The 27,358-nt window shown below is 58.0% G+C and overlaps 1 protein-coding gene across 1 annotated transcript in view; it reads right to left on the bottom strand.

Annotated features, from left to right (window-relative positions):
- ADCY7 (adenylate cyclase 7) overlaps positions 1-27,358 on the bottom strand; it is a 52,575-nt gene that overhangs the window by 11,958 nt on the left and 13,259 nt on the right. Inside the window, exons 2-14 of the mRNA XM_087827117.1 lie at positions 12,910-13,318; positions 11,679-11,882; positions 10,324-10,485; positions 8,634-8,783; positions 8,141-8,289; positions 7,468-7,579; positions 4,383-4,510; positions 3,788-3,946; positions 3,489-3,621; positions 1,387-1,578; positions 1,006-1,040; positions 463-546; positions 169-241 (exon numbers count right to left, since the gene is read on the bottom strand). Coding sequence (XP_087683243.1) covers positions 169-241; positions 463-546; positions 1,006-1,040; positions 1,387-1,578; positions 3,489-3,621; positions 3,788-3,946; positions 4,383-4,510; positions 7,468-7,579; positions 8,141-8,289; positions 8,634-8,783; positions 10,324-10,485; positions 11,679-11,882; positions 12,910-13,080 — 1,752 coding nt within the window. The 5' untranslated portion in view covers positions 13,081-13,318. The remainder of the gene's footprint in view (positions 1-168; positions 242-462; positions 547-1,005; positions 1,041-1,386; positions 1,579-3,488; positions 3,622-3,787; positions 3,947-4,382; positions 4,511-7,467; positions 7,580-8,140; positions 8,290-8,633; positions 8,784-10,323; positions 10,486-11,678; positions 11,883-12,909; positions 13,319-27,358) is intronic.

Genomic DNA, 27,358 nt, shown 5'->3' with positions numbered 1-27,358 from the left:
TACAGGGGTGAGGCCAGCATGTTGAGCCTCTGCACCCCACAACCACCAGCTGGAGCAATTCCCCACCACCTCCCTGAACAGATCTGGGCAAGCAGCTGCCCCCTGGCCCGTGCGCCCCACCCAGCCCAGGCCTCGGGGCCCCTTCCTGGGGCTGCCCAGGGCCCTCACCTCTCGCTCGAAGCCCTTCTCCAGGAAGATGGACCCAAAGGTGTAAAAATCATCAGACTTGGAGCAGCAGGGCCTGTGGGGTGGCAGGTACAGGCAGTGAGATGCGGGGAGCAGGAGGGGGCCGACCCTGGGGGAGAGGAGAGAGGGGGAGGGAAGAGGGAGGGGGGCAGGGCCCCACTCTCAGGAGGCAGCACTAGGGAGGAGAGGGACATGATGAGCTGGGTCGCTGGTGGGTCTGGCCACGTGGGGGCCCCAATGGAGGGAGCAGGGCAAGCGGAGGTCAAGGACCCTCACCTCGTGGAGCTGAGCCCCTCGATGGCGGACAGCATCTCGTCATCATAGGAGTCGTCCTCCGACCGCCCCTTGGGGGGCGCACTTCTGGAATCAGACACCCACAAAGGCATCATCCCAGGGTCCCGCATCCACTGGCGCAGAGGCAGGGGTGTGGAGCCTCATGCCAGATGGCAAAAGGACAGGCAGATCCCGCTGAGGCCCAGAGAGGGCAAGTGACAGCCTGGCATGGCCCAGCTGGCCAGCAAGAAACAGAGTAAGGCCCCAGCTCCCACTCCAAGGCCTCTTCCTCTAGAGCCACAGGGTTCCCTCATGCCAACCCCACTGAGCCTGCTACCCAATGGGCACACAACCAACAATCGTTCAGTTCTGTTCCAGAAACTCTGACCCCAGCCACGGCAAACTCTATGGTCAGGGCTGGGCCTCACAGACCTGCCCTCCTTGGCAGAGGCTGGTCAGGGCAGCCTGCCTGGAGGAGGTGACTAGTGCAGGACTTCGTCAGAAAGGAAGGCCACATTTTGCCAGGGGAGGGGACAGCATTCCTACCTGTCAGGGGTCCGTTGGCGCCGCAGGGGGATGGCCTGGAAGGGAGGAGAAGAGACTGTTACTCTCCAGAACGCAGGGCCGAAAGTCCATCAGGGGTCTGGGTCTGTTATCTCGGATACGTGGGCAGGGTGTTGGGGCATCCTAGCCACAGACACCTTGAACCAAGGCTGAACTTGTTGGGGAACAAGGAGGATGGGGGTATCCTCGCCCCCCAGAGCACTCTCCACACCCCATCATGTCCCCAGGAGGGACACAGGGCAGACATGACCCATTTCACAGATGGAGAAAGTGAGGTCGGCTGAAAAAACCCTTTAGCACAGGCTCTTCTGCCGCCTTTGAAGGGCATCCCAGTCCCCAGCTCCCTGGGAGGATGGGTCCTACCTTGGGCCTCCGGCTGCTGGGGACAGGGGTCTCGTTGCTGCTCACACTCTCTCGGTGGTTGAGGTGGGCGAAGGGCCGCGCAGCCCCCCAGGACTCCAGGTAGCGGGTCATGCGCAAGGACGCCCGCAGCTTCAGGGCCGCATCCACCTTGGGCTTGGGGAGGTGCTGGCTGGGTGGAGGCGGCTGCTGGCTCTGCAGGCAGACACAGGAATGGCTTGTCCCACCCTCGCCTTCAGCCCCCGGAACACAATGCTGCCCAGAGCAAGGCCCATCTGGCCAAAAGGGAAAATGGCAAAAAGACTGCTGGGTTTGTAGTGCTCAGGGCCTGACTGAGGCCCAGTGCACTTCTTGGCTGGGCTAAAGGGGTGGCCCCAATTTGGGGACCAGGCCTCCCCATTCCAGGAAGTACCATGCACAGCCCCTCACACCCTTCTCCACCTCCTTAGGGACAGAAATGGATGCTGGTCATAAGCGCTTAGGGACCAGATACTGTCCTTGGGGCCTGAAAGCCCAATGGCCCCACCCCATGAAAGCACCTGGGGAGACGGGCCCAGGGAAGCCACAGGCATCCAGCTCTGCCCTCCTGCATGTGGCTGACACGGGTCCTTCCTGTGTGGATCAGCCAGGAGGAAGAGGGGTGCTGGCCACCACACAGAGAGGCGACCCACCAAGGGGCCGGCCCCCACCCCGAGGCACCATTCTAGGGATTTCCACTTGTGTGGCCCTCAAACCACAGCGCAGGTCCATTACTTGCCACGTGCCTGCTGTAGCCATGCCAGGGATGCGGCAGCTTAGCCAGGCCCTGAATGAGGGCCCACCCCCTACAAACAACACTTAGACCTCCCCCCTGGGGAGGCCAGGGAGGAATGAAGAGAAGGGAAGATGACAAAGACCCCCTAGGCCACCAGAAGCAAGCCTGGGCCATCTTGAGGCCTCTTGAGTCCCCCTTACCCCCTGACATTACTGCCCTCCAGGAGTCCCCATCTCCTTGGGTCCCCACAAACACCTACAGCCACGAACACTCGTGAAGCCACAGGGGCAGCTTCCCTGAAAACTTTTCACCTCCTTTTGGGACAGAGGCATTTCTAAGCCCTGAGAGGCGTCTGTCTGCCTGGCCAGAGGGAATGACGTGGAATCTGGCCACCGGGAGAGTCCCAGGGTCCCAGAATGCACTGAGCCTTCGCTGAGCACCTGCCCTGGGGTGGGAGAGGTCAAATCTTCGTCACCCTCCCGTCAGACATCCCTGCGGCGGGAACTCAAGGAATCACATATCCGCTTTGGAGGGGCGAGCTGGCCGCCAAGAATGCGCAGAAGGCTTTCCACAACACACCCTCCGCGCCTTTTGCATTTCCAACTGAGAATGACTGAGATTACACTAAGGTGGGTGGGAGGCAGGGGCCGGTTAAATCCTGCCTGAGACACTCTCACGGAGCACTTCGGGCTCCCACGCCATCAGCAGGCCGAGGTGGGGGAGGGGCTGGGGAAGGGGGCAGAGCGGGGGGGGGGCTCTCAGGCAGTCGGGCCAGTGCGAGGACGGCCAAGGCCAGAGCGAAAGGGAGCTCGGCCTGCGTGGCCGACATTCTTGAGCGAGTCCCAAGGATGATTCACAAGCAGCTACAGGACGAGTGCCTCCGGGGGCGGAAGAATGGCCTGTGCAGCGGGCGGGGGCGGGCTGGCAGCAGCCCAAGGGCCCCCACCACAGGGTCCTGAGGAGAGCGGGGGCATCGCTGACCGGGCCGACACCGCCGGTCAGAGTCCAGGACACATGAAGGCCCGGCCCGTGGCCCGGCGGCCCCTGGCCATTCCCTGCTTTCCTGAGTCTCATCCAAAGTGTGCTTTTAAAATATGTCTTTTGAAAATCCGGGAGATTAGCGACAACCACGTGGAAAATAAACTCCCAGTGACTTATCTCCAGGGTGTTTGTGACACGCCCGGATTAGCGCTTTCTCCTTGCGAGGCAGGCACCGCTGTTACTCCGTTTCACAGAAAAGAACACTAAGGCCCAGGGGGCTGGTACTTGGGGCCTAGACCATACCCAGGGACGGGGAGCTCACTCCCACCCCAGGCAGGCCGTCCCCGCCCCCGCCCCCGAGCCCTCGTACCCGGGGGTCGATGACCAGGTAGGTGCGGATGTTCATCTCCTTCAGGTAGGGGTCCCGCTGCTGCCCGTGCCCGTCCTCCACCTCATACGCCTTGTCCAGGTGCTTCAGCGTGGCCTCTGTGATATGCACACGGCTGCGGAAGACCCAGGTCAGGTACCGCAGCCCAGAGAGGGCGGGCGCCCCCCCGAGGACGAGCCCCGGCGCTCCCCGCACTGCGCGGGCTCTGACCCTCTGGCCCCCGACGCTCCAGCCCAGAGCCGGCGCCTGGCTTCTGAGCCCCGAGTCCGGCTGCTTCTCACCCGGGGACTCCGGCCGCCTCCATCCTGTTGGCGAGGGACACGTCATGGGACCACACGTCGTACTGCCACTTGCGCAGCCCAATGACGCCACACAGCACGTTCCCCGAGTGTATGCCCACGCGCATGCTGATGTCCACGCCCGTGGCCTCCCGCACCTGCCTGGGGACAGCAACCGGGTCACCTCGCCCCAGCCAGCGCTGCTGTGGGGCCCTCGGCCCTAGGGCAGGCCCGGGGTCCCCCATGGGGTATGGCACGGGTGGGGCAGAGTCGGGAGGGGCAGGAACAGGGCCGGCCCAGCTCACGGGAGAGTGTTCTCAGCCTGGCGGGGCTGAGATCACCTCCTGCTGCTGTGAGCCTGTCCTCAGAGAAAGGGAGCCAGCTGCCCCCACACCCCCATCCCCGCTCTGAGAGCCTGGCACTCAGAGGCCCAGTGGGAGGGACCCAAAACAGACGGCTGAGTGATCCAGGATAGCTGCCTGCACCTGAGCCTCAGTTTCCTCATCTGAAAAGTGGGGACAATGTATTCCCCTGGGGAGCAGAAGGGGCCCATTGTAAGGACAGGCCCCAGTGCCCCAGACCTGCCCATGGTACCTACTTAATGGCCTCACACATGTCCAGCCCCATCTTCACGCAGTTCCGGGCATGGGTGGGCAGGGACACGGGCAAGCCCGACACACAGTAGTAGCAGTCACCCAGGATCTTGATGCGCATGCACTCATTGGCCTGTGGGCCAAGGGAGAGGCTGGTCAGCAGGGGACCAGCGTCACACCCAGCAAGCCACCTCCCCCACACCCTTCACGGTAAACCAGGCTCTGTCCCGGTTAGGGGCTTTCTCTGGGGTACCAGCCACCAATAGCTGCTTCTGGGCCTGGTGAAAGAACTGGGGACATGGGCTCTCCAGGGGGAACTCCAAGCATTGGTGGCGAAAACAAGTGTTACTAAGGGTGGTCACCGGAATGCCCCTGGAGGAGGTGCTCCCTTTGTTTCATTCATCCATGCAATGTTTGAGCACCTACTGAGTGCCTTGACCAGGCACTGGGGCACAGCAGTGAACAAAGACAAAAATCCCTACTGTGTGGAGTTTACACACTGGTGCAGGAGTGGACACTACACTAGATAAAATCTTACACACTCAACAGTAATAAGCACTAAGGAGAAAAATGGAGCATTGGGAGGAGAGAGGAAGTTCCCAGGAGGCCAGAAAACGCCTTTCAGAGAAGAAATGTTCCAGCAAAGACCTAAGAAACCGAGGGAGCAAGCCATGCTAGTGTCTGGAGGAAGAATTCCAGGCTACAGAAGAAGTGGCATGCACAAAGGCCCTGAGGCCAGAAAGCTGAGGCAGCACAGCAGTCAGTATGGCTGAAGTGGATGGAGCAGGGGAGATAAAGACAGAGAGGTGGCACAAGCTAAGGAGCCAGCAGGTGTCAAAGTCAAGAAATGGCTGTATTGCTAGGGCTGCAGGGTTTGAGGTGTGGGGAGAGCAGAGAGGAAATGTGGGGTGAGGGAGGCTGGAATCACACAGGAAAATGCCTTTGGGGGGGAGAGGAGGCCCAGGCCAGCTGTCTGAGGTTCCATCTGAGGTGCTTCTGTGGCCACTACACCCTCCGTAAGCCCTCAGCAAAGGTGGCCACATGCACCAAGGCCTTGGGGTGGGGTTTCGGGGAACGTGAAGAAGGAGCTACATGCTGGCCCCCCTCCCCTCCCCAACCCCCTATGGAGGCCTCAGCAAGCAGCCTTGCCCCTGACTTCTGGTGGGTTGGGGGGGCGGGGCTGGTGGGCTGACTCCTTCATGGTCCCAAAGGGCTGGCTACCTCCTGGCACCAAGGAAGCCTCTCTCTCCAAGTCTAGTGCCTGCTCCCACCCGTGCCTGCCAGGCCTGGGTGCGGCAGCCCATCAATGACCAGGCAGGGCAGCTCCCTCGTCGGGCCCCTGTACCTGCCCTGCCTTCCTGAACAGTCCCTTTTCTAAACGTCCTCCAGATGACCCAGTGCGAGTGTGGGCCAGCTGCTTCCATTTAGAGCTGGCCTGGCCAGGGGACACAAGGACAGTGGCTTTCCTAGAAAGTCGCAAGAAGTCTGGAGAGGGCCCAGACAGCTGACACAGGTCAGGGCTCCAGCCGCCCTCCCCTCGCCTGGGGCCAGGCACAGGCCTGCCCTCTGGACCCAGCCCACTGTCAGGGATTCACAGACCTCCACAGACGCAGCTGCTCCTGCAGCCGGCTGACAGGCCCGCCGTCTCTGACACAAACGGGGAAGTCGTGTGAGCGTGTTGGGGGCAGTGGGTGCCTGAGCCCAGATGCAATGTGACGCTGCAGTGAGCAGGCCCTCTCTCTCAGGAGTCATCGTTCTGGAAGCTGCTTCCAGAAGGCAGGACAGAAGGCTGGGCCAGCCCTGTCTGACTCTGCCCATTGCTCAACTAGGAGGCTGGCCCCTGCCACAGCCTTCCTGTCCCCACCTGTAAAATGGGGCTGCCTCCCACCAAGTTCTAGACTGTTGGTTCTCTGTACATGAAGTCACCTGGGAGGCTCTTAAAAACTCATGGCTGTGGACATGGGTATTGCTTTAAGCTTTCCACATGATTCAAATATGTAGCCAGGATAGAGAGGACCCTGCTGTAAATCTTACATTTGGGTCTCTACTTCCTGGCCACCCCTTCCAGGAAAGCTGCCTTGACCACCTGAGTCTGGGCTCGGCGTTCCCCAGTCCTACCCCCCTGCAGCCCTCTCCAAACCACATGGCATGTAGGCCAGGAACAACTTGACAAGCCCCAGGCCGCATACAAGCTCAGGGCTGCCACTCAGCAGGGCTTGGGGCCATTATACACATTAATAAATACTGAGGCTCCTCCCTCTAAACACATGTACCCCCTGGGCTGGTTCTGCTCACATAGACAAGACAGTGAAATCCCAGTTCAGTGCGATCTGGTCTCCAGACCTCTCTCCCACCAGCTGTATCCTGGAGACACTCTTTGCCCAATGACCTCTCCTGCTTGGCACATGCTATGCTCTCCAGGGCCCTAGGTCAAGTCCCACTCCTCACCTCAGCCCTCCAGTCCTTGCATGTCTAACCCCATGATCTTGACCCCTTCACACTGTCCCATTCACACAGAGCCACTTTCCTCCCATGGGTACACAGAACTTTCTACTCCAAGCTTTCACATATGCTGTTCCCTCTGCCCAAATCACTGTTCCCTGTCCTCTTCAGGTCTCTTTTTTGGTTTCTCAAACTTTAACATACACATGATTCACCTGGGATATTGTCAAAAGGCAGATTTGAATAGGCCTGGCATTCCAGTCCTCCCAGTCCTCCCAAACTCCCAGGTGAGGCCAAGGCTGCCAGCCTTGTATAGTGAAGATAGAGCCATCTCCTCCTCCAGGCAGCCTTCCAGAGCCCCTGTCTTAGCTCCCGAGCCCCTGTGCATCCCCCCGCTATATACTGTCAGTCACCCCACCGGCCTCACATTCTGAGGGGCAGAATTCTAGCAGCCTTGGCCACCACTCAACCTCCACTTCTACCATGAGGTGCTCGAAAGCATTTGCTGACTGAAGGTGAAAATTCAGCCAAGGCCTCCCGCACCCATCTCACCACAGCACTGGGCACAGGACACTGTGGATGGGACAAGAAGGGGCTCCTGACTTTCCCATCAGCGGAGGGGAGGGTGGCACAGGCCAGAGGGCTTACCTTGGCGATCTGGTCAAACTTTCCGAAGAGCTCGTTCAGCATCACCACCAGCTCTTTGGGGGAGCAGTCGCTGGCCAGCCGAGTGAAGCCCACAATGTCAGCGTAGAGAATGCTGGGGGTGGGGTGGGGCCAGTGGGAGGGTCAGAGCCAGCCCCATGGAAGATGGGACTTCAGGGACATGGGGACCAGCCAGAGGCCCTGTCATCCCTGCTACTCAACAGCCTCCACAGGGATGGAAGAGAAGCTCCAGCCATAAAGCTGAAGTGAAATCCCAGAGGCTTCACATTAGAGCAAACCCCAGAGTATGCAGGGGCCCCTCAGACCCCACCCCAGCCCAGCCCCACTGCAGGTGACAGAATGGTGCTCTTACAGCCGGGTGCTCTGGCACCTGGGGACTTCCTTCTCCTTCCCTACACGTGGATTTTCGCCTTTGCACAGACTTCAGAACTGAAGCCCCTCCTAAGATGTGACCCCATCCTATCCTTGTAGGACTCCCGTTCTACAGATGAGCAAACTGAGGCTCAGGGAGATGAAAACTGCCTGGGAAGCCTGGCTGACATTTGTACCAGACCTCCCAGCTCTAAAGTCTGAGTACTGGGCTGCCACAGCCAGACAAGAGGCAGGGAGGCCTCCCTGGGAGACACCACGCGCACAGGCCCAGCAGCCCGCCCACCTGACATTCTGGTGTCGCTTGACGTAGAGGCTGTGGAAGTTGTTGTCAGGCATGTAGCGACGGTCCCCACATTCCTTAAGTCGTTCAATTATGGTCAACTTCATGCCCATGGAGATGTGAGCTGGGAGCACTGATAGCAGTAGGTTCTCCTGGGTACCAGGGGGATAGGCACAGGGACAGGCAGGGGGACATCAGGTCCCAGGCTTAACCTACACATCTCTTCTTTCTGCTCTGCCCATCACACCCTCCACCTCTGCTGGCCTACGTCCTGCCACCAACCCAGCTGCGCACACATCCTCCCGTGTCCACAGTAGTCCCCGGGGTTATGCTTGCATGGGTGTCTGGCCAAGCACCCCATTCACACGCCACTCTAGGGGCGCCTGATGTCCAGAGAAAGGACACTGGGCGTGGGACCTGGGAGCCGGCTAGGGCAGGCCAGGCTGGGGCCGGGCTGGGGCCGGGCTGGGGCTCCAGGGGGAGGTAGGAACCCCACCTGCTGGCGCTTCTCGATGCGCAGCTTCCTGCGGATCTGGATGCACTTCACAGTATAGGTGAAAAGGTCGTGGGAGGCGTCCTGCATCTGGTGCTTGTGGAAGGCACCCGTCAGGTTCCCACACAGGAAGATGACAGCATTGGCCAGCAGCTGAGGGCAGGTGGATGCAGGCTCAGGGTTTGGCCTAGTCTGCCCCTGGGGCACTGTCCTCCTTGATGAGCTGGTAATGGCACCCCTGCTCATTCAGTTCACTCAGGCTGCACCCTTCCTGGGGCAGGCAGGGAAACTGAGGCCCAAAACAGAGACTGGTCTCCTAAGGAGTTGCTATGACTACAGGACCAGGGCTCGGGCTCATCTCAGCATCCACCAGCCATTCCCTGGTCCAGAAGGGCTGGACCCAAGAGACCAGGGAAGCCAGTCACTTCTGGGAAGCAGGATGGCACCTCACAAGGCCCAGAGCCCTTGGGGAGCACCGAGGACTGTCACAGAAGGCACAGCGTCCCCCTGGCTGTCCAGAGCTCTGCCTCCACCCCCCAAGCAGACACCAGACCCAGTCAAGAGGAAGACACATGAGTAAGTCACCACTAAGTGTGAATAAATTTTGTTCACTCAACATAACACACAAGACAGAATGCTCAGGGGTGCCCCTGGCTCTGTCAGGATGGGGCCCTGTGGGTGAAACCTCAGGAACAGGCCTCACCCAGGAAGGGGGCCCAAGGGCCAGGGCTTGAGTGAGGAGCTGAGCCTTTGGGTACCACAGGCAGCAAAGACCACAGGGCCAGGCATCAGCACAGGGCATCCAGCTTCCTGAGAAAGCCTGCCCTTGAGGCCAGAGGTCTGCAAACACAGCTCCAAGGCTTCGGAACCAACTCACCAGCACGGGCCTGGCTGCCCTCAGCCCAAACTCCAGCCCCACCCAGACCACCCGAGCCCCTCACCTGCAGCCCCAATCAGACCCCCCAGCTCCTCACCTGCAGCCCCACCCAGACCCCCGAGCCCTTCACCTGCAGCCTCACCCAGACCCCCCAGCTCCTCACCTGCAGCCCCACCCAGACTCTCAAGCTCCTCACCTGCAGCCCCAACCAGACCCCCCAGCTCCTCACCTGCAGCCCCACCCAGACCCCCGAGCCCTTCACCTGCAGCCTCACCCAGACCCCCCAGCTCCTCACCTGCAGCCCCACCCAGACCCCCGAGCCCTTCACCTGCAGCCTCACCCAGACCCCCCAGCTCCTCACCTGCAGCCCCACCCAGACCCCCGAGCCCTTCACCTGCAGCCCCACCCAGATCCCCGAGCCCTTCACCTGCAGCCTCACCCAGACCCCTCAGCTCCTCACCTGCAGCCCCACCCAGATCCCCGAGCCCTTCACCTGCAGCCTCACCCAGACCCCCCAGCTCCTCACCTGCAGCCCCACCCAGACCCCTCAAGCTCCTCACCTGCAGCCCCACCCAGACTCCCCAAGCCCCACCCAGATCCCCGAGCCTTTCACCTGCAGCCCCACCCAGACCCCCAAGCTCCTCACCTGCAGCCCCACCCAGACCCCCTCGAGCTCCTCACCTGCAGCCCCACCCAGATCCTCTGAGCTCCTCACCTGCAGCCCCACCCAGACCCCCGAGCCCTTCACCTGCAGCCCCACTCAGACCCCCTGAGCCCTTCACCTGCAGCCCCACCCAGATCCTCTGAGCTCCTCACCTGCAGCCCCATCCAGATGCTGGGTGACGAGAAGACCCCCATCAGAGTGCCGAGCACCAGGAGGTGGGAGGCGCTGGCGACAACCCCCGCCACGATGGCCCCCTGCATGCTGAAGGGCAGCAGTGTGTACGCCACAAAGACAATGAACAGGAAGAAGGGCACCTGGGGAAATGACATCGTGAGGCGCAGGGGCCCGGCCACACCACCCCCCATGCAGGACACAGCCCCAGACTGAGCTGGTGTTGGGGCACAGCCTCTCATTTCCTGGGGGTGGCCCCAGAAACGTGAATCCTGAGCCTCTCAGCAGCCGGTCCAGGCCATTGGGTGCCCTGTGCCCTCAGGAAGGTGCCCCTGCCTCCCTACCCTACATGGGGAGACCAGCAACGGACATTCCACAGAGAAGAAAACATCCAACCCTGCCCCTGGGTCGACCAGCCAGCTTTCCCCACATTTCCTGTGAGCTGATGTAGGATGTGGGCCCAGGCCGAGCTCCCCAGGCCCCAAACACGACCCAAGGAGCTCCTGCTTGCTGCCCCCTGTCCACGGCTCTCCCTCCATAGAAAACGTAATGACCAGAAGGCTGGGCAGGGCCTGCCGGCCTGCCACCTGTACAGGGTAGCCCCACCCGCCCATCAGCTCTCAGAGCTGGCTGCTGCCACCCACCTCCCTGCACCCGCCCCTCTGGGAACCTCGCCCTCTGCTCCCGGATCTCCCAGTCAGCAGAGCTGCCTTGAGCTCCCACCTCCCACAGCCCAGGAGCAGCACAGGACCCAGGCCCACTGCTAAGAGGGTGCCAGCCCTTGGCGACAGTGACTGTCCAGGGCTGGGCCCGTGACCCAGGCCAGGCAGATGTGACTCAAGCTGGCTGAGAAAGGGCACTCTTAGCTGGGCTGGGCAGGCTGGTGGGCAGCACTGAGGCCATGTCTGCCCCGACCTGGGGACAGCCTGCCTGTGAATGAGCAACACAGAAGAGTGGGGATGTGGCCACCATGCTGGGGCTCCAGGAAGGACCGCTCAGCCTTTCCCGGCACATGAGCCAGCTGGTGCCTTTTTGCCTTTCTGAGCTGGAGGTGTGTTATTTCCCACACAACGAGGGTCCACCCAGAAAAGCCATGGCCAGACAGCCAAGCGAGCACTCCTCCCACCTCAATCCCACCCCATTGGGGCAGAGAACTGACAGGGCAAGATCAGCCCAGGGCCTGTTCTAAATCATAGAACCATGGCCATGGGTGGGGGAAGGGCCGGGACCAACACACCAAATGCCGGTCCAGCCTCCAGAGGGACCCGATGCCCAGAGGGGGTGCGGCCGAATAGTGGCGCCCAGCTTCAGGAGCAGCAGGGCCCCTGCTTATTACCTGCTCCCACGCACAGGGCGCCTTCATCCATGAGTCGAACACTAGCACGTAGCCCAGTATCACCAGGCAGACCCAGATGAGTAGGGCCGAGGCCCGGAGCCACTGCCGAACAAGGCACTCGACGTACACCAGCACGTAGAGAACCATGAACACGGCGAGCATCGAGAACGCCGTCCCCAGAAGAGCCTGCTGTCTGGAGGGATCCTGGGCATGGAAAGCATACACAGAAATGTCATGGCTTCCCCCAGTGCGGCGCCGCAGCCTCCAGAAAGCCTGCCAGGTTAGCTTGCCCAGCCTGCCCCGAGCAGCATCCCGAGGCTTCCTCCACGCGGGTGGTGTCTATGCTCCCTCTAAACACGAGGTTCTTTCTTACCTTCGGGCTTGGGCTGTGCTGTTGTCTCTGCTAAGGCTGCCTGCACACCCCTTCCCCAGTCCCCTGCAGCAACGTACAGACTGTGACACCCAGGAGCTTGCAAGAAAGACAGCTCAAAGCTGGGACAGCACCTGGCATCCCCCAGCAGCCCCTAAGCTCCATGAGCGCAGAGACCAATCAGGGTGCCTACGCACAGTAGATACTCAATAACTATTGGCTGAAAGCTGAAACAAATGTCCTGTGGTTTACGCAGCACCAGCAGGCACTTGACACATATCACCCTGCCACACCCTCCTGTTTTCCTCTAAGACTCTGCTCATGCAGTAGCCACTCGCCACATGTGGCTATTCAAAATTAAGTTTACATTAATTAAAAATAAAATAAAAATCAGTTCCTCAGCCATACTAGCCACATTTCAAGGGCTCAACAGCTGCGTGTAAGTAGTGGCTATAGCAGGGCAGGGCCTAGGTCAGCGGTGTCAACTGGACAGCTGTGTTCACAAGAATTCTGAGACAGCAGCCAGGCTCCTGAAAAGGAGTGCTGGGATTGATTCATGATGCCTGCCATGGTATCAGAAGTGGAAGCAGGGATATGCAGGCCATGCCTGCCCATGGTTTTCAATAGAATAGAAGTCCATTGTGGAGAAAAGTGAGGGTAACTTATTTGGTCAAATTAACGTAGTATCTAAAACCACTCCTGATTTCAAAATTTAAAGTTAAAAACCTGCCTTCCACCAGCATAGCAGATGTGGAAACTCAGGCTCCAAGACTTGCCCAAGGCCTCACAAGTACCAAGCGTCAGAACTGAGATCCGAACCCAGAGAAGCCCCCACTGCCCAGGGGGGTGGCCCTTACTCACCCCGTCGCTAAAGGCAATGATGATGAGAGCAATGCAGGCCACGATGGCCACCAACAGGAGCGTGAGCAGCAGCGGCCCGTGCTGGCTGGTGAGACGATACTTCTCGTACAGGGCATTCTGGTCCGGGCCCTCCTCACCCTCGTTGAGGAAGTAACGCCCCTTGGCAGGCATGCTCCCACTCTGGCGCACCTGCCCGGAAGCCCACTCAGGAGACTCCACGGTCTGGGGGGCATCTGTGTGCTGAAACCCTCCCTGTGGGCCTAGGCCTCTGGCCTCTCTGAGTCTGGCAGGCAAGGCTGGGGAGGGAGCCCCTCGGCCTGCAGCTCCATGGCCAGGCCTCAGTCACTGCGTTTCTGGCATCTTCCTTTGCATCCAGGCCAGGCTGACCACACACGAGGGCTCCTCAGCTCTGCAGACAGACAAAGCAAAGCAAATTTGATGGGGACAGGCCAAGTCAGGGGAAGGCTGGTCTGGGGACAGCAGGGCAAGGCCTCACAGCCTGGGTCTGATTTATCAGCCTTAACCTGGACATAACTCTAAGTCCTGTTTAAAGCACTGCATACCCCTAGGTCATAAAGCTCATCCCCTTGTTTCCTAGACCTGCTCTGTGGGGTACAGTAGTCACCAGCCACATGCGGCTCTTTAAAATGAAAGTTGATTAATATGAAATTAAAAATTCAGCCCCTCAGTCACACCAGTCATATTTCAGGTGTTCAACAGCCACACAGCTCATGGCTATTCTACTGAACATCTGGAAACGTCTACTGGGCAGCACTGCTCTAGGAATGACTGTCTTACTGTCACAGGTGGGTCTCTGAACCAACTCCATGAATTTTGTGTATGGTGTGAGGCAGGGATCAAGCTCATTTCCTTTTTGCAAGTGGCTATCTAACTGTCCCAGCAGCAGCCACAGAAGCCACCTCTGTTGGAAGCCAGGCAAGCGTGTCCATGGAGTGTGCCTGCACGCTGTCAGTGGTCCTTATGTGAAGACCACACTATTTAGCGAGCCTTGTGTCTCAGACCCCCATGCCGCAGGATCCCCCCTGCATGCATGTTAAGTTTCCACGTAAGACCATGTTCTCTAAAAAGGGCCCACTGACAAGAATGTAAGAAGCTTGCAAGCCCCACCTCACTGAAAAGGAGCCTGAGCCTCAGAGAGGGAACACAGTGGACCCTTTGTGACAAAGTTGGGAGCAGACCCCAGACTGGCGATGCTCAACCCAGATGGCCCCTTTTCCCTGACACCATTCGTTCATTTGCTCATTCACTTATTCCAAAAAGGCTTCTTAATCATGCGCATGACACACCAGGCCCACTGTGCTGCCTGTGTGCCAGGTGGGCTCCCTCTGCCTGGGGCTACCAGTTCCCAAAGACAGAAAGTTACCTAATACTAGGCAGTCCCCAAGACAGAGAGTGAGGCCTGGGGGCAGCTGCCATATTCCCAGCAGGAGCCTGGGTCAAGGGAACAGCCCTGGGCCGGGTCCAGCTCCCGACGTCCCCACAAACCCAGAGCAAAATACAAAACCACATACTTAGGGGTGGAGGGGGGCTGTCTTCCCAGGGCCTGGCTCCCTCCTGGCCGGGCAGGTGTCTACAAGCCTTGGCACCGTTTAACCTGGGCAACCCTGTGGAGGTTGGGCCCCGGCTGCCAAAGTGCCCAGAGTGCACAGACAAGTTACAGGTCTATTTCTACATGAAATTCCAATTTGTAAATGTGGGCAGCTAATTTTAAAAATCTGACTGGTCCAGTCCACTGGTTTATAGTCTCTAAGTCTAAACTTACCAGAGGTATTTTTCAGTACTAACCATAAATGCCAGCCTGTGCCATAGAGTTTGAAAAACAGGATAAGGCCCCTGTCCTGAGAAGCCCCCAATCCAGGGCACCCCTAAAACATCTGTTTGCAATCATAACAGCAGCGACACTGTCATACCATACCCACTGCCACCTTCATAGCCTGTTAAGGCCAAGGCGTTCCAGCCACTTTACGGATATGTCTGAGTCCAGAGAGGCAGAGCGGCTTGTCTAAGATCACACAGCTGGCACAGGTTAGCAGCAAGGCTGGGATTTAACCCCAGGTCTGCCAGCTCCCAAACCAGTGATCCTCAGCCCGGCCCAGCCTGGCTGTCTTGCTGAACTGAGAGGCTTCCCCGCTGAGCTCCTTCCAGCAGCAGCAGCTCCCGGGATTGAACTGCTGCTACAAGAATACACAACACTGCCTGTCCCTTGGGCTTGGTGCCAAAGCCGGTGCATCAGGGCTGCCAGGTTGAGAAACCCCAAACACTGAGAAACGGCAACTCCCATGGCTGCTCCATCCCCCAGGCAAAACCACAGACACACACACACACAAACACAGACACAGACTCACACAGACATGCATGCACACACACACAGACACACACATAAATGGACACAGACACAGACACACACACACACCAACACAGACACAGCCACACACACACACACACACAACCACACAGACTCACACAGACATGCATGCACACACGCACAGACACACACATAAATGGACACAGACACACACACACACCCCAACACAGACACAGCCACACACACACACACACACAACCACACAGACTCACACAGACATGCATGCACACACGCACAGACACATACATAAATGGACACAGACACACACACACACCAACACAGACACAGCCACACACACACACACACACACCCACACAGACTCACACAGACATGCATGCACACACACACAGACACACACATAAATGGACACAGACACACACACAGATACACAGACATATACACATAGACACAGGCATACACAGAGAGACACAGACACAGAGACACACACACATGCACAGAGAAACACAAACATACAGACACACACAGAAACACACACATACACACAAACATGCACACAGACAGAAACAGACACACAGAAACACACACATACACACATACCACACACGCAGACACAGACACACACAGGCCCACCCCCGCCGCCAACCTGCCCTTCCAGGCGCACAGAGCCCGCTGAGCCAGGCACGCAGAGGGAGGAACCAGTTACAAGGGTCCGTGGGAACCCAGGCCTGTAAACCCTCCTCTCAGGGATCTAATTAGGCCACTTCCCAGGCAACAGCAGGAAGGACAGGAGGTGGAAATGCCAGTACTGGGCACAGGCCCTTAGGCCCATCCAGGGACCTTATCCAGCTCCTGAGCAGGGCAGGGCCAGGCAGGGCTGGGAAGAAAGCCTGCATTTATCACTCCTGGAGAGATGGCCAGGAAACCCCACCATCAGACATCCACAGGCCAGTTTCTCCCTAGGAGCCACCCCCAAAACAAGATCCAGAGGCCCTCTCTGCTAGGCAAGGTCTCAAGGCCCCTCTGTCCAGTCGCTAGTTCTGCCGGGCACTGACTCAGCTGGCAGCTGGGAGGGCCCCCTGAGGCCCTGGGTGAAGGAGCTCCTCTGCCATGTCTCCGCCAAATAACCCTGCAGCCTCGGCTTGCACACCTCAGTGGCAGGGAGCTCATCATCTCTCCAGGCCGTCCTCCCCACACTGAGCACTCCTGCCATCAGTCCTACCTTAGGTCAAGCCAAGCCCTGCCTCCTGTCCCTCCCTCACCCTCACTCTGCTCCTCCTGGCTGAACTCCAGACACCTTTGCCCAGAGGGACTGCAGTCCCAGGGTCCCTCACTGTCATCCAAGCCTCACAATAAATCGGGGGGAAGAGGGAGCAGCCCTATTATGTAGAGAAGGCGCACCCTCCGGGTCCAGGGGGAAAGGGTCTGCTAGGCACTGTGTCCTCTCCCCCACTCTCAGTCTCCTGGTTCAGGGGCCACAGACCCCGGTCTGGCTCATCGGCAGAGTCTCTCCCAAGCCCCAGTGACTGGGTTTAAGAAGGACATGTGACCAAAGTCATCTCAGCGAGAATCCTTTGGGACTTTTGCTGACCCGTGGAAAACAGGCACTCTCCCTGCTACTGGCCTGGAGCTTCAGGCAGCCACCTGATGAGACAGCCCAGCTGAGAATGAAGCCAACATGGGGAGCTGGTGAGAGGCCTGAAAACACCCGAGACCCTGGATCTAGCTCTGCCTGAAGCCCAAGCAACTTCCAAATATCTGAATCGCATGGGACAAGCAATGCCACTGGCAGCTGAAGCCAGTTTGAGTTTCCATCACTTGCAAGCAAGAGTCCCAAAGTCTTTGTCGGGCCCCCCACCCCAGTTTACTATACCCAGGAAGCCTCCATTGGCCCCTTGATGGGTCCAGAGTCGGGGGGAAGGGTCCTGCTTAGGTCAGAGGTGAGAGTGGGCCCCTGTAGATGCCGCCAGTCCTAAGGTTGCCTCTGGAAGGAGCTGAGCCAGGAAGGGGAACCCCTCGTACTCATACGTGTCACTGTGTCCCAGACTCTGGGGCCCAGGCCCAGCCAGGCTGCAGGAGGCCCAGGCCTGCAGAAGGCTGGGGGCAGGGTTCCATGCATCCTCTCTAGTGGTCTCCAGAGACTCCTCCCAGGGAGGAATTAGGGCACTCAGGGGCACCCTTAGACAGAAATGGATACCAGGAGTATTAACCTCCTCCCCCAAGCCATCCTGCTGGGCTGAGCTCCCTGCAGCCCCAGGGCCTGAGAGAGGGGTGCAGGACGCCATACACAAAACCCACTGAACGCTCACTGTGTGCCAGGCGCTGTGGGCTCTAAATCCACCCACCTGCACTGTAGGTGAGTAGGGCTACCGCTCCTATTGCATGGATGTGGAAACTGAGGTAACAGAGAGGTACAGTCATTTCCAAGGTCATACAGCTTACTAGCTGGGATTTGAACACAGGCCACCAGGGTCCACCTCTCATCCTGCCCATCACCCTCACAGTGCTGACATCCACAGAGCCCAAAACATCTCAAATGTCAACCCCTTCCTGCCCTTCCCTATCAAAACCCGGGGCAAGGTCAGGTAGCCTTCTCTCAGCCAGCACATCTAGAAGGGCCTGTTTTTCCAGGAAGCCCTCCAAGCTATGCCACACATCATCTTCTTCCTTCCCTACAAACCAGGCAGGATGGTCTGTGCTCTCCTTGCCAGATGCTGACTAGTGGGGTCCCAGGTTCTTCAGCCAGAAGAGCTGCTGGAAGTCAGGGGCCTAGATCTCAATTATGACTACAGGACTGGGCCTTTGGGGAAGCTCAGGAAACCATTCCCCTGCAGAGCTGGCTCACCCAGCAGCCACCAGCCCTACCGCACCGCCTGGGGACTTCTAGCCCACCCCCAACTTTCAGACACGGGAACCCACTTCCTCACCCAGGCAGCGCTGGCAGGAACCCCAGCCTGGCTTCCTCCGGCCCCACGCAGGAGGCCCCGAGCTGCACAGGCCTGGGGCCTGGTGGCCTCAGAAAGAGGAAGTGCGGGCAGGCAGGCCCGGGGAGAGGAGAGGGACTCAGTTCCCTTGGCTGCCCAGCGCTCGCTCACGGGCTGGGTCACAGGTGGGTTTTTCCTTTGCCGAGGGAGTCCCAAGTCCAGGCATCTCCCTCAGCAGACCTGGAGCTCTGTGAAGACCGGGGGCTGCTCTGCCCAGCTCAGGCCTGGCACAAAGGGGAACCCTGTGGGGCCAAGGGATGCCAGCCTTACTGGCATGGAAGCCCTGCCCACACTCTGGGCCTCATTTTCCTCATCAGTAAACTGGGGTGCTGACACCCAAGTTGGGGTAGAGCGAGGTGCAAGTCACAATGGCTGACAGGTCAAGTTTGCAGGACAGAACAGAAAATGAGCGCAGAAAGAAGGCTCAGTCGCCAGAGCTCAGGAGGCCCAACCATGGGGCAGAGGCACGAAGGGAGCTGGTCCCCAAGAACCTGCCACTTCATCTCCCTACCTCCCGGTGACAGTCTGCAAAGCCAGCAGGCAGGGGTAAAAGCTGAAGTCTTCCAGTGACATGAGCAGCCCCACTCTCCCTCTCTGCTCCCCTCAAATTCCCAGGCTGACAACCCCAGGCACAGGGACCACAGGCTGCCGACCAGTCTTAGAGTCCAGAGGCCTGCGTTTCAGTTCAGCTCCACCACCAACCTGCTCCATGACCCTGGGCAGGTCCCACACCTGATCTGGGCCTGTTTCCCCGCTTGCATAAGTGTGGTTATGTCAGACCTCTGAGGCCCAGTCATGGGCTGCATGGAGAAGACTAAAGATTTAAAGGACTCAGGAAGAGACAGCCTGGAGGATGCCACCTGCCCAAGGGCTATTTCGGGGGGGAGGGGACAGTAGGGGGTAATTCTTGGTACCTGAAATCGTCGCTTCCACTTCTCCAGATTAAGCATTGCCCTAGTTGGTGTGTCCTCTTTAAACTACAAATACCCCACTGCCCCCCATCCCCAAGGCACCAGCTACCAGGGATAACAAATCCGGTTTGCCATCTCCTGTGCCAATTCTAATGACAGTTAAGTGACTGCCTGGGGTGAATTCATCCATTCATTTACCTTGAGAGAGAAACACGCATTCATTCAACAGATACGCACTAGAACCTTCTGTGTGCCGGGCCCCAGGTGAGGTGCCAAGAGGCAGGTGCTCCAGGCACAAGCTTCCAGAAGGCAGCACCTCAGTGCCCACTCCCCCCAGGTGTCCGCAAGGCTCTGCCCACAGTGGGTGTTCAGGCAACGATGCTTGCTCACTGACTGACCAATCAACCAGGCACCCCTATTGGAAAAAACAGCAGTATCCCCCCCACTCCTGCCTGAAATTTCACCGTCAGTGATTCGTTCCTCTAAGCAATGCCCTCACCGGGCTCCCCTTTTAGGATGGAAACCCTCTCATGCCCATGTCCAACGTATTTCTGATCTCTTTCCCCTCGAGAAGGAAAAGAACAACGGGGCAGCCTAGCTGGCTCTCGGGAACCTCACACGATGCTAGTCCCAGGGCGACAGGACAGCGGGCTCCCCACAGCCCACCCCGACGGCAAGGCGAGGGCTGGGAGGAGAGGCGCATTTCACAAGCCCGCGGACAGACGCGACCAGAGGCGCCGCCGAGCTGGGGCAAGAAGGACGTCCGTCAGCAGGAGGTGCCACGCCAGGGGCCTGTGGCCAAGGAGACAGAGGAGCAGGACTCACCACTCTCATCTGGTGGCTGCCAGAGCGCAGAAACCACAGAGGAATCCTCACGTAATGCTGTCGTGAATGGAAAGGCTGATAAATACAATTACGTTTTTAAAAGTTTTCTACATAGGAAAAACTTCAAAAGCAAAACCAAAAGATGAGAGATTTGGAAAGCATTTGAAACTCTTATCACGAGGAGTTAATCTCCTTCGTATCTAAAGAGCTCCTACAAAAAAAGTCAAAAAGAAAAAGGCCAATAACCCAACAGAAAAACGGGAGAAGGGTATGAACGGAAAATTCACAGAAAGGCAATACAAATGGCTCTTAATCTGGAAAGAAGCTGAGGCCACACACACCCAAAATAAGAAAAAGGCAAATTAAAACCACCATGGAAAGCCACTTTTACACATCCGACTGGCAAAGATCAAAGCGTTTCATGGATCTGTCCGTGTTGGCCAGGCTGGGCAGCGACAGGCACCTCATTCACCCCGACGGGAATGTGATCCAGCGCCACCCCTGCGAAAGGCAGTTAAGTCATATCTACCAAGCCGCAAACGTACACACAGACCTTTGGCCAGCAAGTCTACTTCAAGGGATTTATCCTACATACATTTGCGAGTGTGAAATTATTCACTGCATCATTATTTGTAATAGCAAAAGACAGAAAACAACGTGTCTATCAGTCAGAAGCCGGTGAAATAAATCAGGATACATCCCTACAATGAACTACTGCGCAGCTGTCAGAAAGGGCGCGGCAGCTAGAGCCACCCTGTCTCAGGGAACCCCTAAAAAGCCCACATGGCAACAGGAGTGCCTGGGAGAGGGATGGGACCAGGACACCGCAAAAACAAAACCGCTGCTTTGGTAGAGTGAACAAATCTTCCTTCTCTTCATCTTCAGTTTGTTTCTGTTGTCATAATGTAGCTTGTGTGATTTTTTAAAAAGATTTTTTAATAGAAAAAACAAGATCTACTGTATACATAGTGTCTATAGTTAATACTGTATTATATACTTTAAAATTTTTTCTAAGAGGGCAGATTTTATGTTATCACAAAAATAACAACAGAGTGAAAGAAAACTTTTGTAGGTGATGAAAGGTTTATGGCATAGACGGCAGGGATGGTTTCACCGTGTGCACTCATCTCCAAACTTAGGAAATTGTCTACATTAAATTGAACATGTACAGCTTTTGATATGTCAACCATACCTCAATAAAGTGGTTTTTAAAATAAAGTAAAAAATAAAGACACTAGTAGAAAAACTCACAGGACAATATAAGGCGATTGATGATTAAAGTGACAGTGTAATAATGTTAACATGGAAAGATGTGTTCCTAGCATGTGTGTTGGCATATACACATATGTGTGTATACATAAAAATACATGAAAGTTTTTTTAAAAAGAAAACAAATCTAGGTGATGTCGAAGCTGCATGACCTTGAGGAAGTCATTTGCCCTCTCTGTGCCTCAGATTCCCAATTGAAAAAAAACGAAGAATGACATTCTGACCACACAGGGCTGTGCGAGGATTCAATGACGTGGTGCGGGCAGAGCACTGAGGTGGCCCCTGGTGCAAAGGACTCAAGTCAAGAGGACAAGAATTATCGGGCTGGCAGTGTGCCCGGAACATGCCCCTTCTGCTCCACCCAACCCTGCCCTGAGCCTCAGCGCTGGAGGGTCAAGCAGCCCTGGCCCCCACTCTACCCTGAGAGTGGCCTGGCCTCTGGGGGTGGCGAGAGCAATGGTCAGCACCTCGGGACTGCTTTCTGGGGCCATGAGCAGCAACACAGGCTGACACCCCCATTAAGTGCCCGGTTAGGCCTCAAGGGAACTGGGGTCAGGGGTTGGTAGGAATGTTGATCTGAGCCAGAGAGAACTCCTGGTGGCATGCGGTCCCCACCCCAAGCCCTCCAGCTCTGTTATGTTGAAAGCATTAACACCCAACTGAAGGGACAAAGAGGGCAGAAAAGCATCCAGGCTGGCACCTGGAACCTCCACGAAGTGGGACTGTCAGCCTCTGAGAAGCTCTGGGAAGTGAGCAGAGCTGGGAAGGGCCTGGGGCAAGGTCCTTCCATCCTGAACCCCAGGGCAGGGAGGGGGCTGCTCTCACTCTACTTCCAGCCAGGGGAACAATTAACCTACTTGTCCAAAGTCCCCTTGCTGGGAAGCAGTAGAGCTGAGATTCAAATCTAGACCTGCTCCACTCCAAGGCCCAGGCTCGCTCTTAACTCTGCCTCTGCTTTCCTGAGATATGCTCTGCCCAGGGGCTGGGCCCTGAAAAGCTATACACACGTGGCCACACGCCCACACCAGTTTCTGTCACAGGCAGTGCAAGTTAGGGTTCTCTTCCTTTAAAGAACCCCTGAGCATATTAGCAAATCAAAGGCTCTGACAAGTCCTGCAAGAAAGGGACTTCTTGAATTAAACACAGCTAAACATTTCCCAGTCTTTTGGGTTCAAGGGAATCTTTTTGCATTAAGTCCCCAATGAACCCTCTTTGGAAATTGCTGACTTTGACTTCCTGGGCAACTGTGGCTCAGAGAGGCTACTACCCTCCCCCTCTCTGACAGCCTGGGAGCTCCCTCAGTCTGAGGCCCCCACTCCTCCCTATCCACCTGACCCTGGGTTGGGCTGGATGGATACACAGGGGTGGGGACCAGCCCTGAGCTTGGCCTCCAGGGTAGGGGTGAGGGGACGCCTGGGGAGACAGCCCCTGCCTTCGGGTAGTTGTCAGTTCGGGTGGCAATCTGCCCTGGAGAAGAGCAATCAGGAAAGAGCTCTAAATACTGACCAGGAGAAGAGCCTCCTGTCCCACTTCCTGCCTCTCCCATGCAATGCAGGGAGGTGGCCCCCTGCCTCGATCTCCCCACCTGCCATGGGCAAAGCAGTGCAGGGGCCAGAGCCCCGTGCTGTCAGGGGACAGCCTCAGCTCTGCACCTCACACCACCCCCACGGGCCTGATTCTTCCAGCGTCTATGAGGGCCCTTCCCATTCAGGTTAGCAGAGAAGCTGACCACTGGGAGGTCAGTGGGCAAGGCGCCCCCACCCAGGACTCTGCAGGCCATGCTGGGGTCCTTGGCTTCCCCTGGCCATTCCCGGAGCCCAGCGAGGCATCACTATGCCTGTGGCCACTGCTTAGCCCAGAGGTTCCAGTTTGGCTCCTGCAGAGCCAGCCACCAGTCCCCAGGCCTAATCCAAGGGGCTGAGACCCAACTTCCCCACAGCTTCCTGAGCACCTGAGACAAAGGGGCATGTGAGGGACAGGGGGTGCTGCCTGGTGGATCCCAGCCTAGAGCCTGGAAGAACCCTTCTGCAGGGAAGCAGCCTCAGCCGAACCCCCCCCCCCCAAAACCACAGCCCAGCTTCCAGAGCGGCACCCACAAAGGGGCTTGAGAGGCCCCCCTACAGCTAGCCCTGGAACCAAGGACCCCATCTCGGGTCATTCACTCCCTCCTTCCACAAACCTCGGCTTTCTGGAGCCAGGGTTGTGCTGAGCACGCAAAGTGCCGTGATGGAGTCTCAGTCCACAGCATCCTCATGTCCCCCAAGCCCAAGCCCCGCCCCCTGGGATAGTCTACCAGGGCTCCCCACACCTGCCCAGGACCCCAAGAACACCCAGCCCAGTCCTGCTTACCCCCTGGCCAAAAAACTCCTCCAGGGCTCCCCAAGGCCTTCTTTGGGGCTGCATGATTCAACTTATTTCGGTTCCCCAAACAAGCCCCACCCTTCAACCTCCAGGCTCCAACAGCCTGAAAGCACTGCCTACCTCCCCACCCCCAAACTCTCTCTGCCTGGCAGACTCCTGCCCCCTCTTTGGAGCCAAGCTCAGCTGCCACCTCCTCCGGGAAGGCCACAGGATACCCACCAAATTTGGATGCGCAGAGCCTGCCCCTCCCACCGCAGCACAGGGGACCTGGCCTGCCACTGCCTGGCGAGGTGGCACCACCCCCAAGGCTGAGGTCTGGCCATGCACTGTCCTGCTTCCAGGATCCAACACCACCTGGCCCACAGGGGACACTCATATCCCAAACTCAACAGACCAGGTCAAATACAGCCCCCAGCTATGACAGTCAGCGTCTGGGCCCCAACCCTGGCGTCCCCAGTCCTGTCTGCATGAGCTTTGGCAGGTCACTTGCCTCTCAGCGCTGTTTCTCACCTGAGCGATGGAGATGAAAACACACCCCGCTCCTCAGCCTGTTCTGGCAATAAAATGACCTCAGGGCTATAAAAACTCCTCATAAATCAGGAAACTGCCCACCGTGGGGGCCCAACCTTGACCTTGCTGTGCTGTTTCTGCCACAGGGAAACGGCCAACAGGTGCTCACTGGGCACATGCCCATGCCAGGTACCCAGGGCGGTGCTGATGCCAGGACAACCAAGACATATGCGGAGTCCCTTGCAGAGCTCATGTTGGGTGGAGTGAAGACATGAATAATAAATGAGCCATGTGAGGAAAAAATGCCAGACAGGGCAGGAGAGCAGGCAGGAAAGCCTATTGGTTAAGAGCGTAGGCTCCAAGTTCAAAGAAGTACGGACCCCAGTTCATCAGAGGAACTGTGTGACCTGGGGCAGGTTCATTAACCTCTCTGGGCCTCAGTTTCTTCACTCACAGAATAGACTGGTAATGCTACCTAGTGCTCAGGGCTTCACACAGAGCCTGGCACACAAGAAATGCCATCACCCCAGCTGGCTCTGAAGATGAGGGGTGGGCAGCCAGAGAAACCTTGACCAATAGGCACTGGGGACATGCTTCAAGTCCCAGGGGGCTCAGTCTCACTTCCTGCCAGCCCCCAAAAGGCATGTCTCTTCCCTTGCCCCCTTTCCCAGAAAGTGGGGCCTGACAAAGGAATGCAGAAGAGCTGCCCACCCCCACCCCTGCCTGGCAGTGGCTCCAGGGAGTCTGGTTGTTTCAGAAGAGGACACCTCCCTGTGAGCCTGGGTCCCACGTTAAAGCAGCACCTGCACCAAACTTCAAAGGGCTCCTCCTCCCCCAGCCCGGGGCCCAGGGAGACAGGCATGGGAGGCCAGAAGCAGGGACAGGCCTGGGGATGAGCAAGAAGAAACCAGCCCAGCCCTGGCTGCTGCGGCTCAGGGGATGGAGCATCAGCCCGAGCACGGAAGGGTCACAGGTTTGACTGCCAGTCAAGGGCACACACCTGGGGTGCAGGTTGGATTCCCCAGCCCGTTGGGCGTGCAGGAGGCAACTAATCACTGTCTCTCTCTCACACTGATGTTTCTCTCTCTCCCCTTCCCTCTTTCCCTTCCACTCTCTCTAAAAATCAATGGAAAAAATATTCTTGGGTCAGGGTTAACAAAAAAAAGGGGGGGGGAGTCAGCCCGCCTACTACAGATATGGGGAGACTAAAGCTGGGGGGAGGGAACGACTGGTCCCTGGTCCACACCCCCCAGCCTTAAAGAGACCTGGGAAAGTGTGCCTCCTCACTGCTCCACCCAGGAAAACTCACACAAGCCCTGGGCTGTGGAGCCCTCTGGGCCTCAGGTCCCCATCTGTGCAGAGAAGCTATACCCTGGGATCCTGGACCTCACCCTCTCAGCTGCTCAGTGACGCCAGAAACCACCGCCCTGAGGTAGTGAGACTGAGCCACTTCTGAGGGGCAGGAAAGGTCCCTGAGGTAGCGAGAGGGCCTGGGAGACAGAGAGGCCGCCATCAGGGACTCTGGTCCTGAAGTCTGAGTGCTGACGCCGCCTACAGCATGTACCCCCTGGGGGCCTTATGCTCCTCAAAAGGTAGGCCTGCCACGCTGCCAACCCCAAGTGCCACCTCCCTGCCCCTGTCACCTCCAGCCGGGCCCAGCAGGAAGCCAGAGGAGGTGGCCTTGGGGGCCAGGAACATGGCTGAGAACTGGGGTACCGGCAACAAAGACCTCAATATGCTTCTTTTCCCCCAAGCACACTGCAGGGGAATTCCTTCCATCGGTCAGTGTGGGGAGGGTGCAGACTGAGGCATGAAGTGGAGGGTGGACAAAGCAGGGTATCCCTGTGTCCCCCAGCCCTGGCACCAGCAAGAGGGGGCCTCAGCACAGAACTAACGGGGGGAGGGTGCCAGGTGTATGTCACAGGAGCAGCTGCACCTGGGCCCCCCTTCTCCTGAGCTCGAGGACTCTGAAGGGGAGCCCTCATGTGGGTGACACAAACCAAGTGAGGAGAGCGTGGACCAAGGCAGGAGAGGGGCAAGCTGGTCTGCTGACCAAGTCAGGGCCTGGTCCAGAGTGCACGAGAGGCCGCAGGGATAGGATTGGAGGGGGAAGGCCCCAGAAGCCAGGAGAAGGGATTCAGCATGACACCAGACAGGAGAAGCTGAGCAGGTGAGCATGTTAGAGGAAACCCGGAACTCCAAAGCCTCTCCTCCGAGGCCCGAGGTCAGCCATCCTGTCCATCTTAACAATAGGTTGGCTCAGGTTTATCTCCCCAGCACAGCACTTGGTCGGTGCTCAAAACACACCTGTGAAATAGACCTGTCAAAGAGGTCAGCAGATGGCAGGACAAAGGTCGGTCCCAGGTGTTATGGGAGAAGGGTCACCAAAGAGGAGCTGAGCCCACTGGTGGCCCAAGGCTCACCATCCACCCCACCAACACCCACCCAGCTTCCAGGGTGGGGGTGAGTCGAATGGGAACAGGGGAGCAGGACTGGGAGCTGCTTCTGCACTCAGGTGTGTGCCCAGGATTGGGCAATGCCAAGCCATGACGTGGCCAGTTGTGGAACCCATGGGCCCCGGCAGGTGGAGCTGGATGCTGATGGCTATCGGGTGGGCATGCTGCCACCAACCTTGGGGGCCAGGGTGGCAGGAGCCACAGGTAGGCGAGTGGGCTAGGAGGGGGCAGAGGGCCATGGGGCAGAGGAGGGGCCAGTGGGAGGGCTCCGGCCACTGCCACAGAAACTCTAGGCCTGAGCCTGCTGGCCTCAGATGCCAGGGACATGCTTTTCATGACTTTAACTTTCCCAGAAACCTGCCTGGGCACTGCTAGCCTACAGATGAGAAAACTGAGGAACAATAATTAGCCTGGAGGCGCAGGCAGTCAGAGGGGCCCCTCACTCAGCCCTGCCCGCTCTCCCCTCCCAGGTTCCCTCCCCGGACATGTCTACCCTCCCACCCAAAGCAGGATGGGGCAGAGCAGAGCCCCACGCAGCCACGACAGCGATGACAGCCACCTCCCCTAGGTCGGTGGCCCCTGTGCCAGGGGCAGTGCTGCATCACCTCTAGTCCCACCAGCACCTGTCCCACAGGGCACCGTGCGCAACCCATCGCGTAGATGTGAGAAACTCGGTCAGCCCTTGCTCATCTCACACTGCTGAGGGGAGGCAGAGCGGGGCCCGGCTGCCACCAGCGTCGTCGGCTCTGCCTGGCAGGGGGCTGGACCCCAGGACCTCCTGAAGTCCCC

The sequence above is a fragment of the Miniopterus natalensis genome, chromosome 18 (assembly GCF_054644295.1).
Source record: "Miniopterus natalensis isolate mMinNat1 chromosome 18, mMinNat1.hap1, whole genome shotgun sequence".
In the NCBI taxonomy this organism is placed as follows: domain Eukaryota; kingdom Metazoa; phylum Chordata; class Mammalia; order Chiroptera; family Miniopteridae; genus Miniopterus; species Miniopterus natalensis.
Note: the sequence above shows the minus strand (reverse complement) of the source record. Positions and strands in the feature narration are given on the sequence as shown.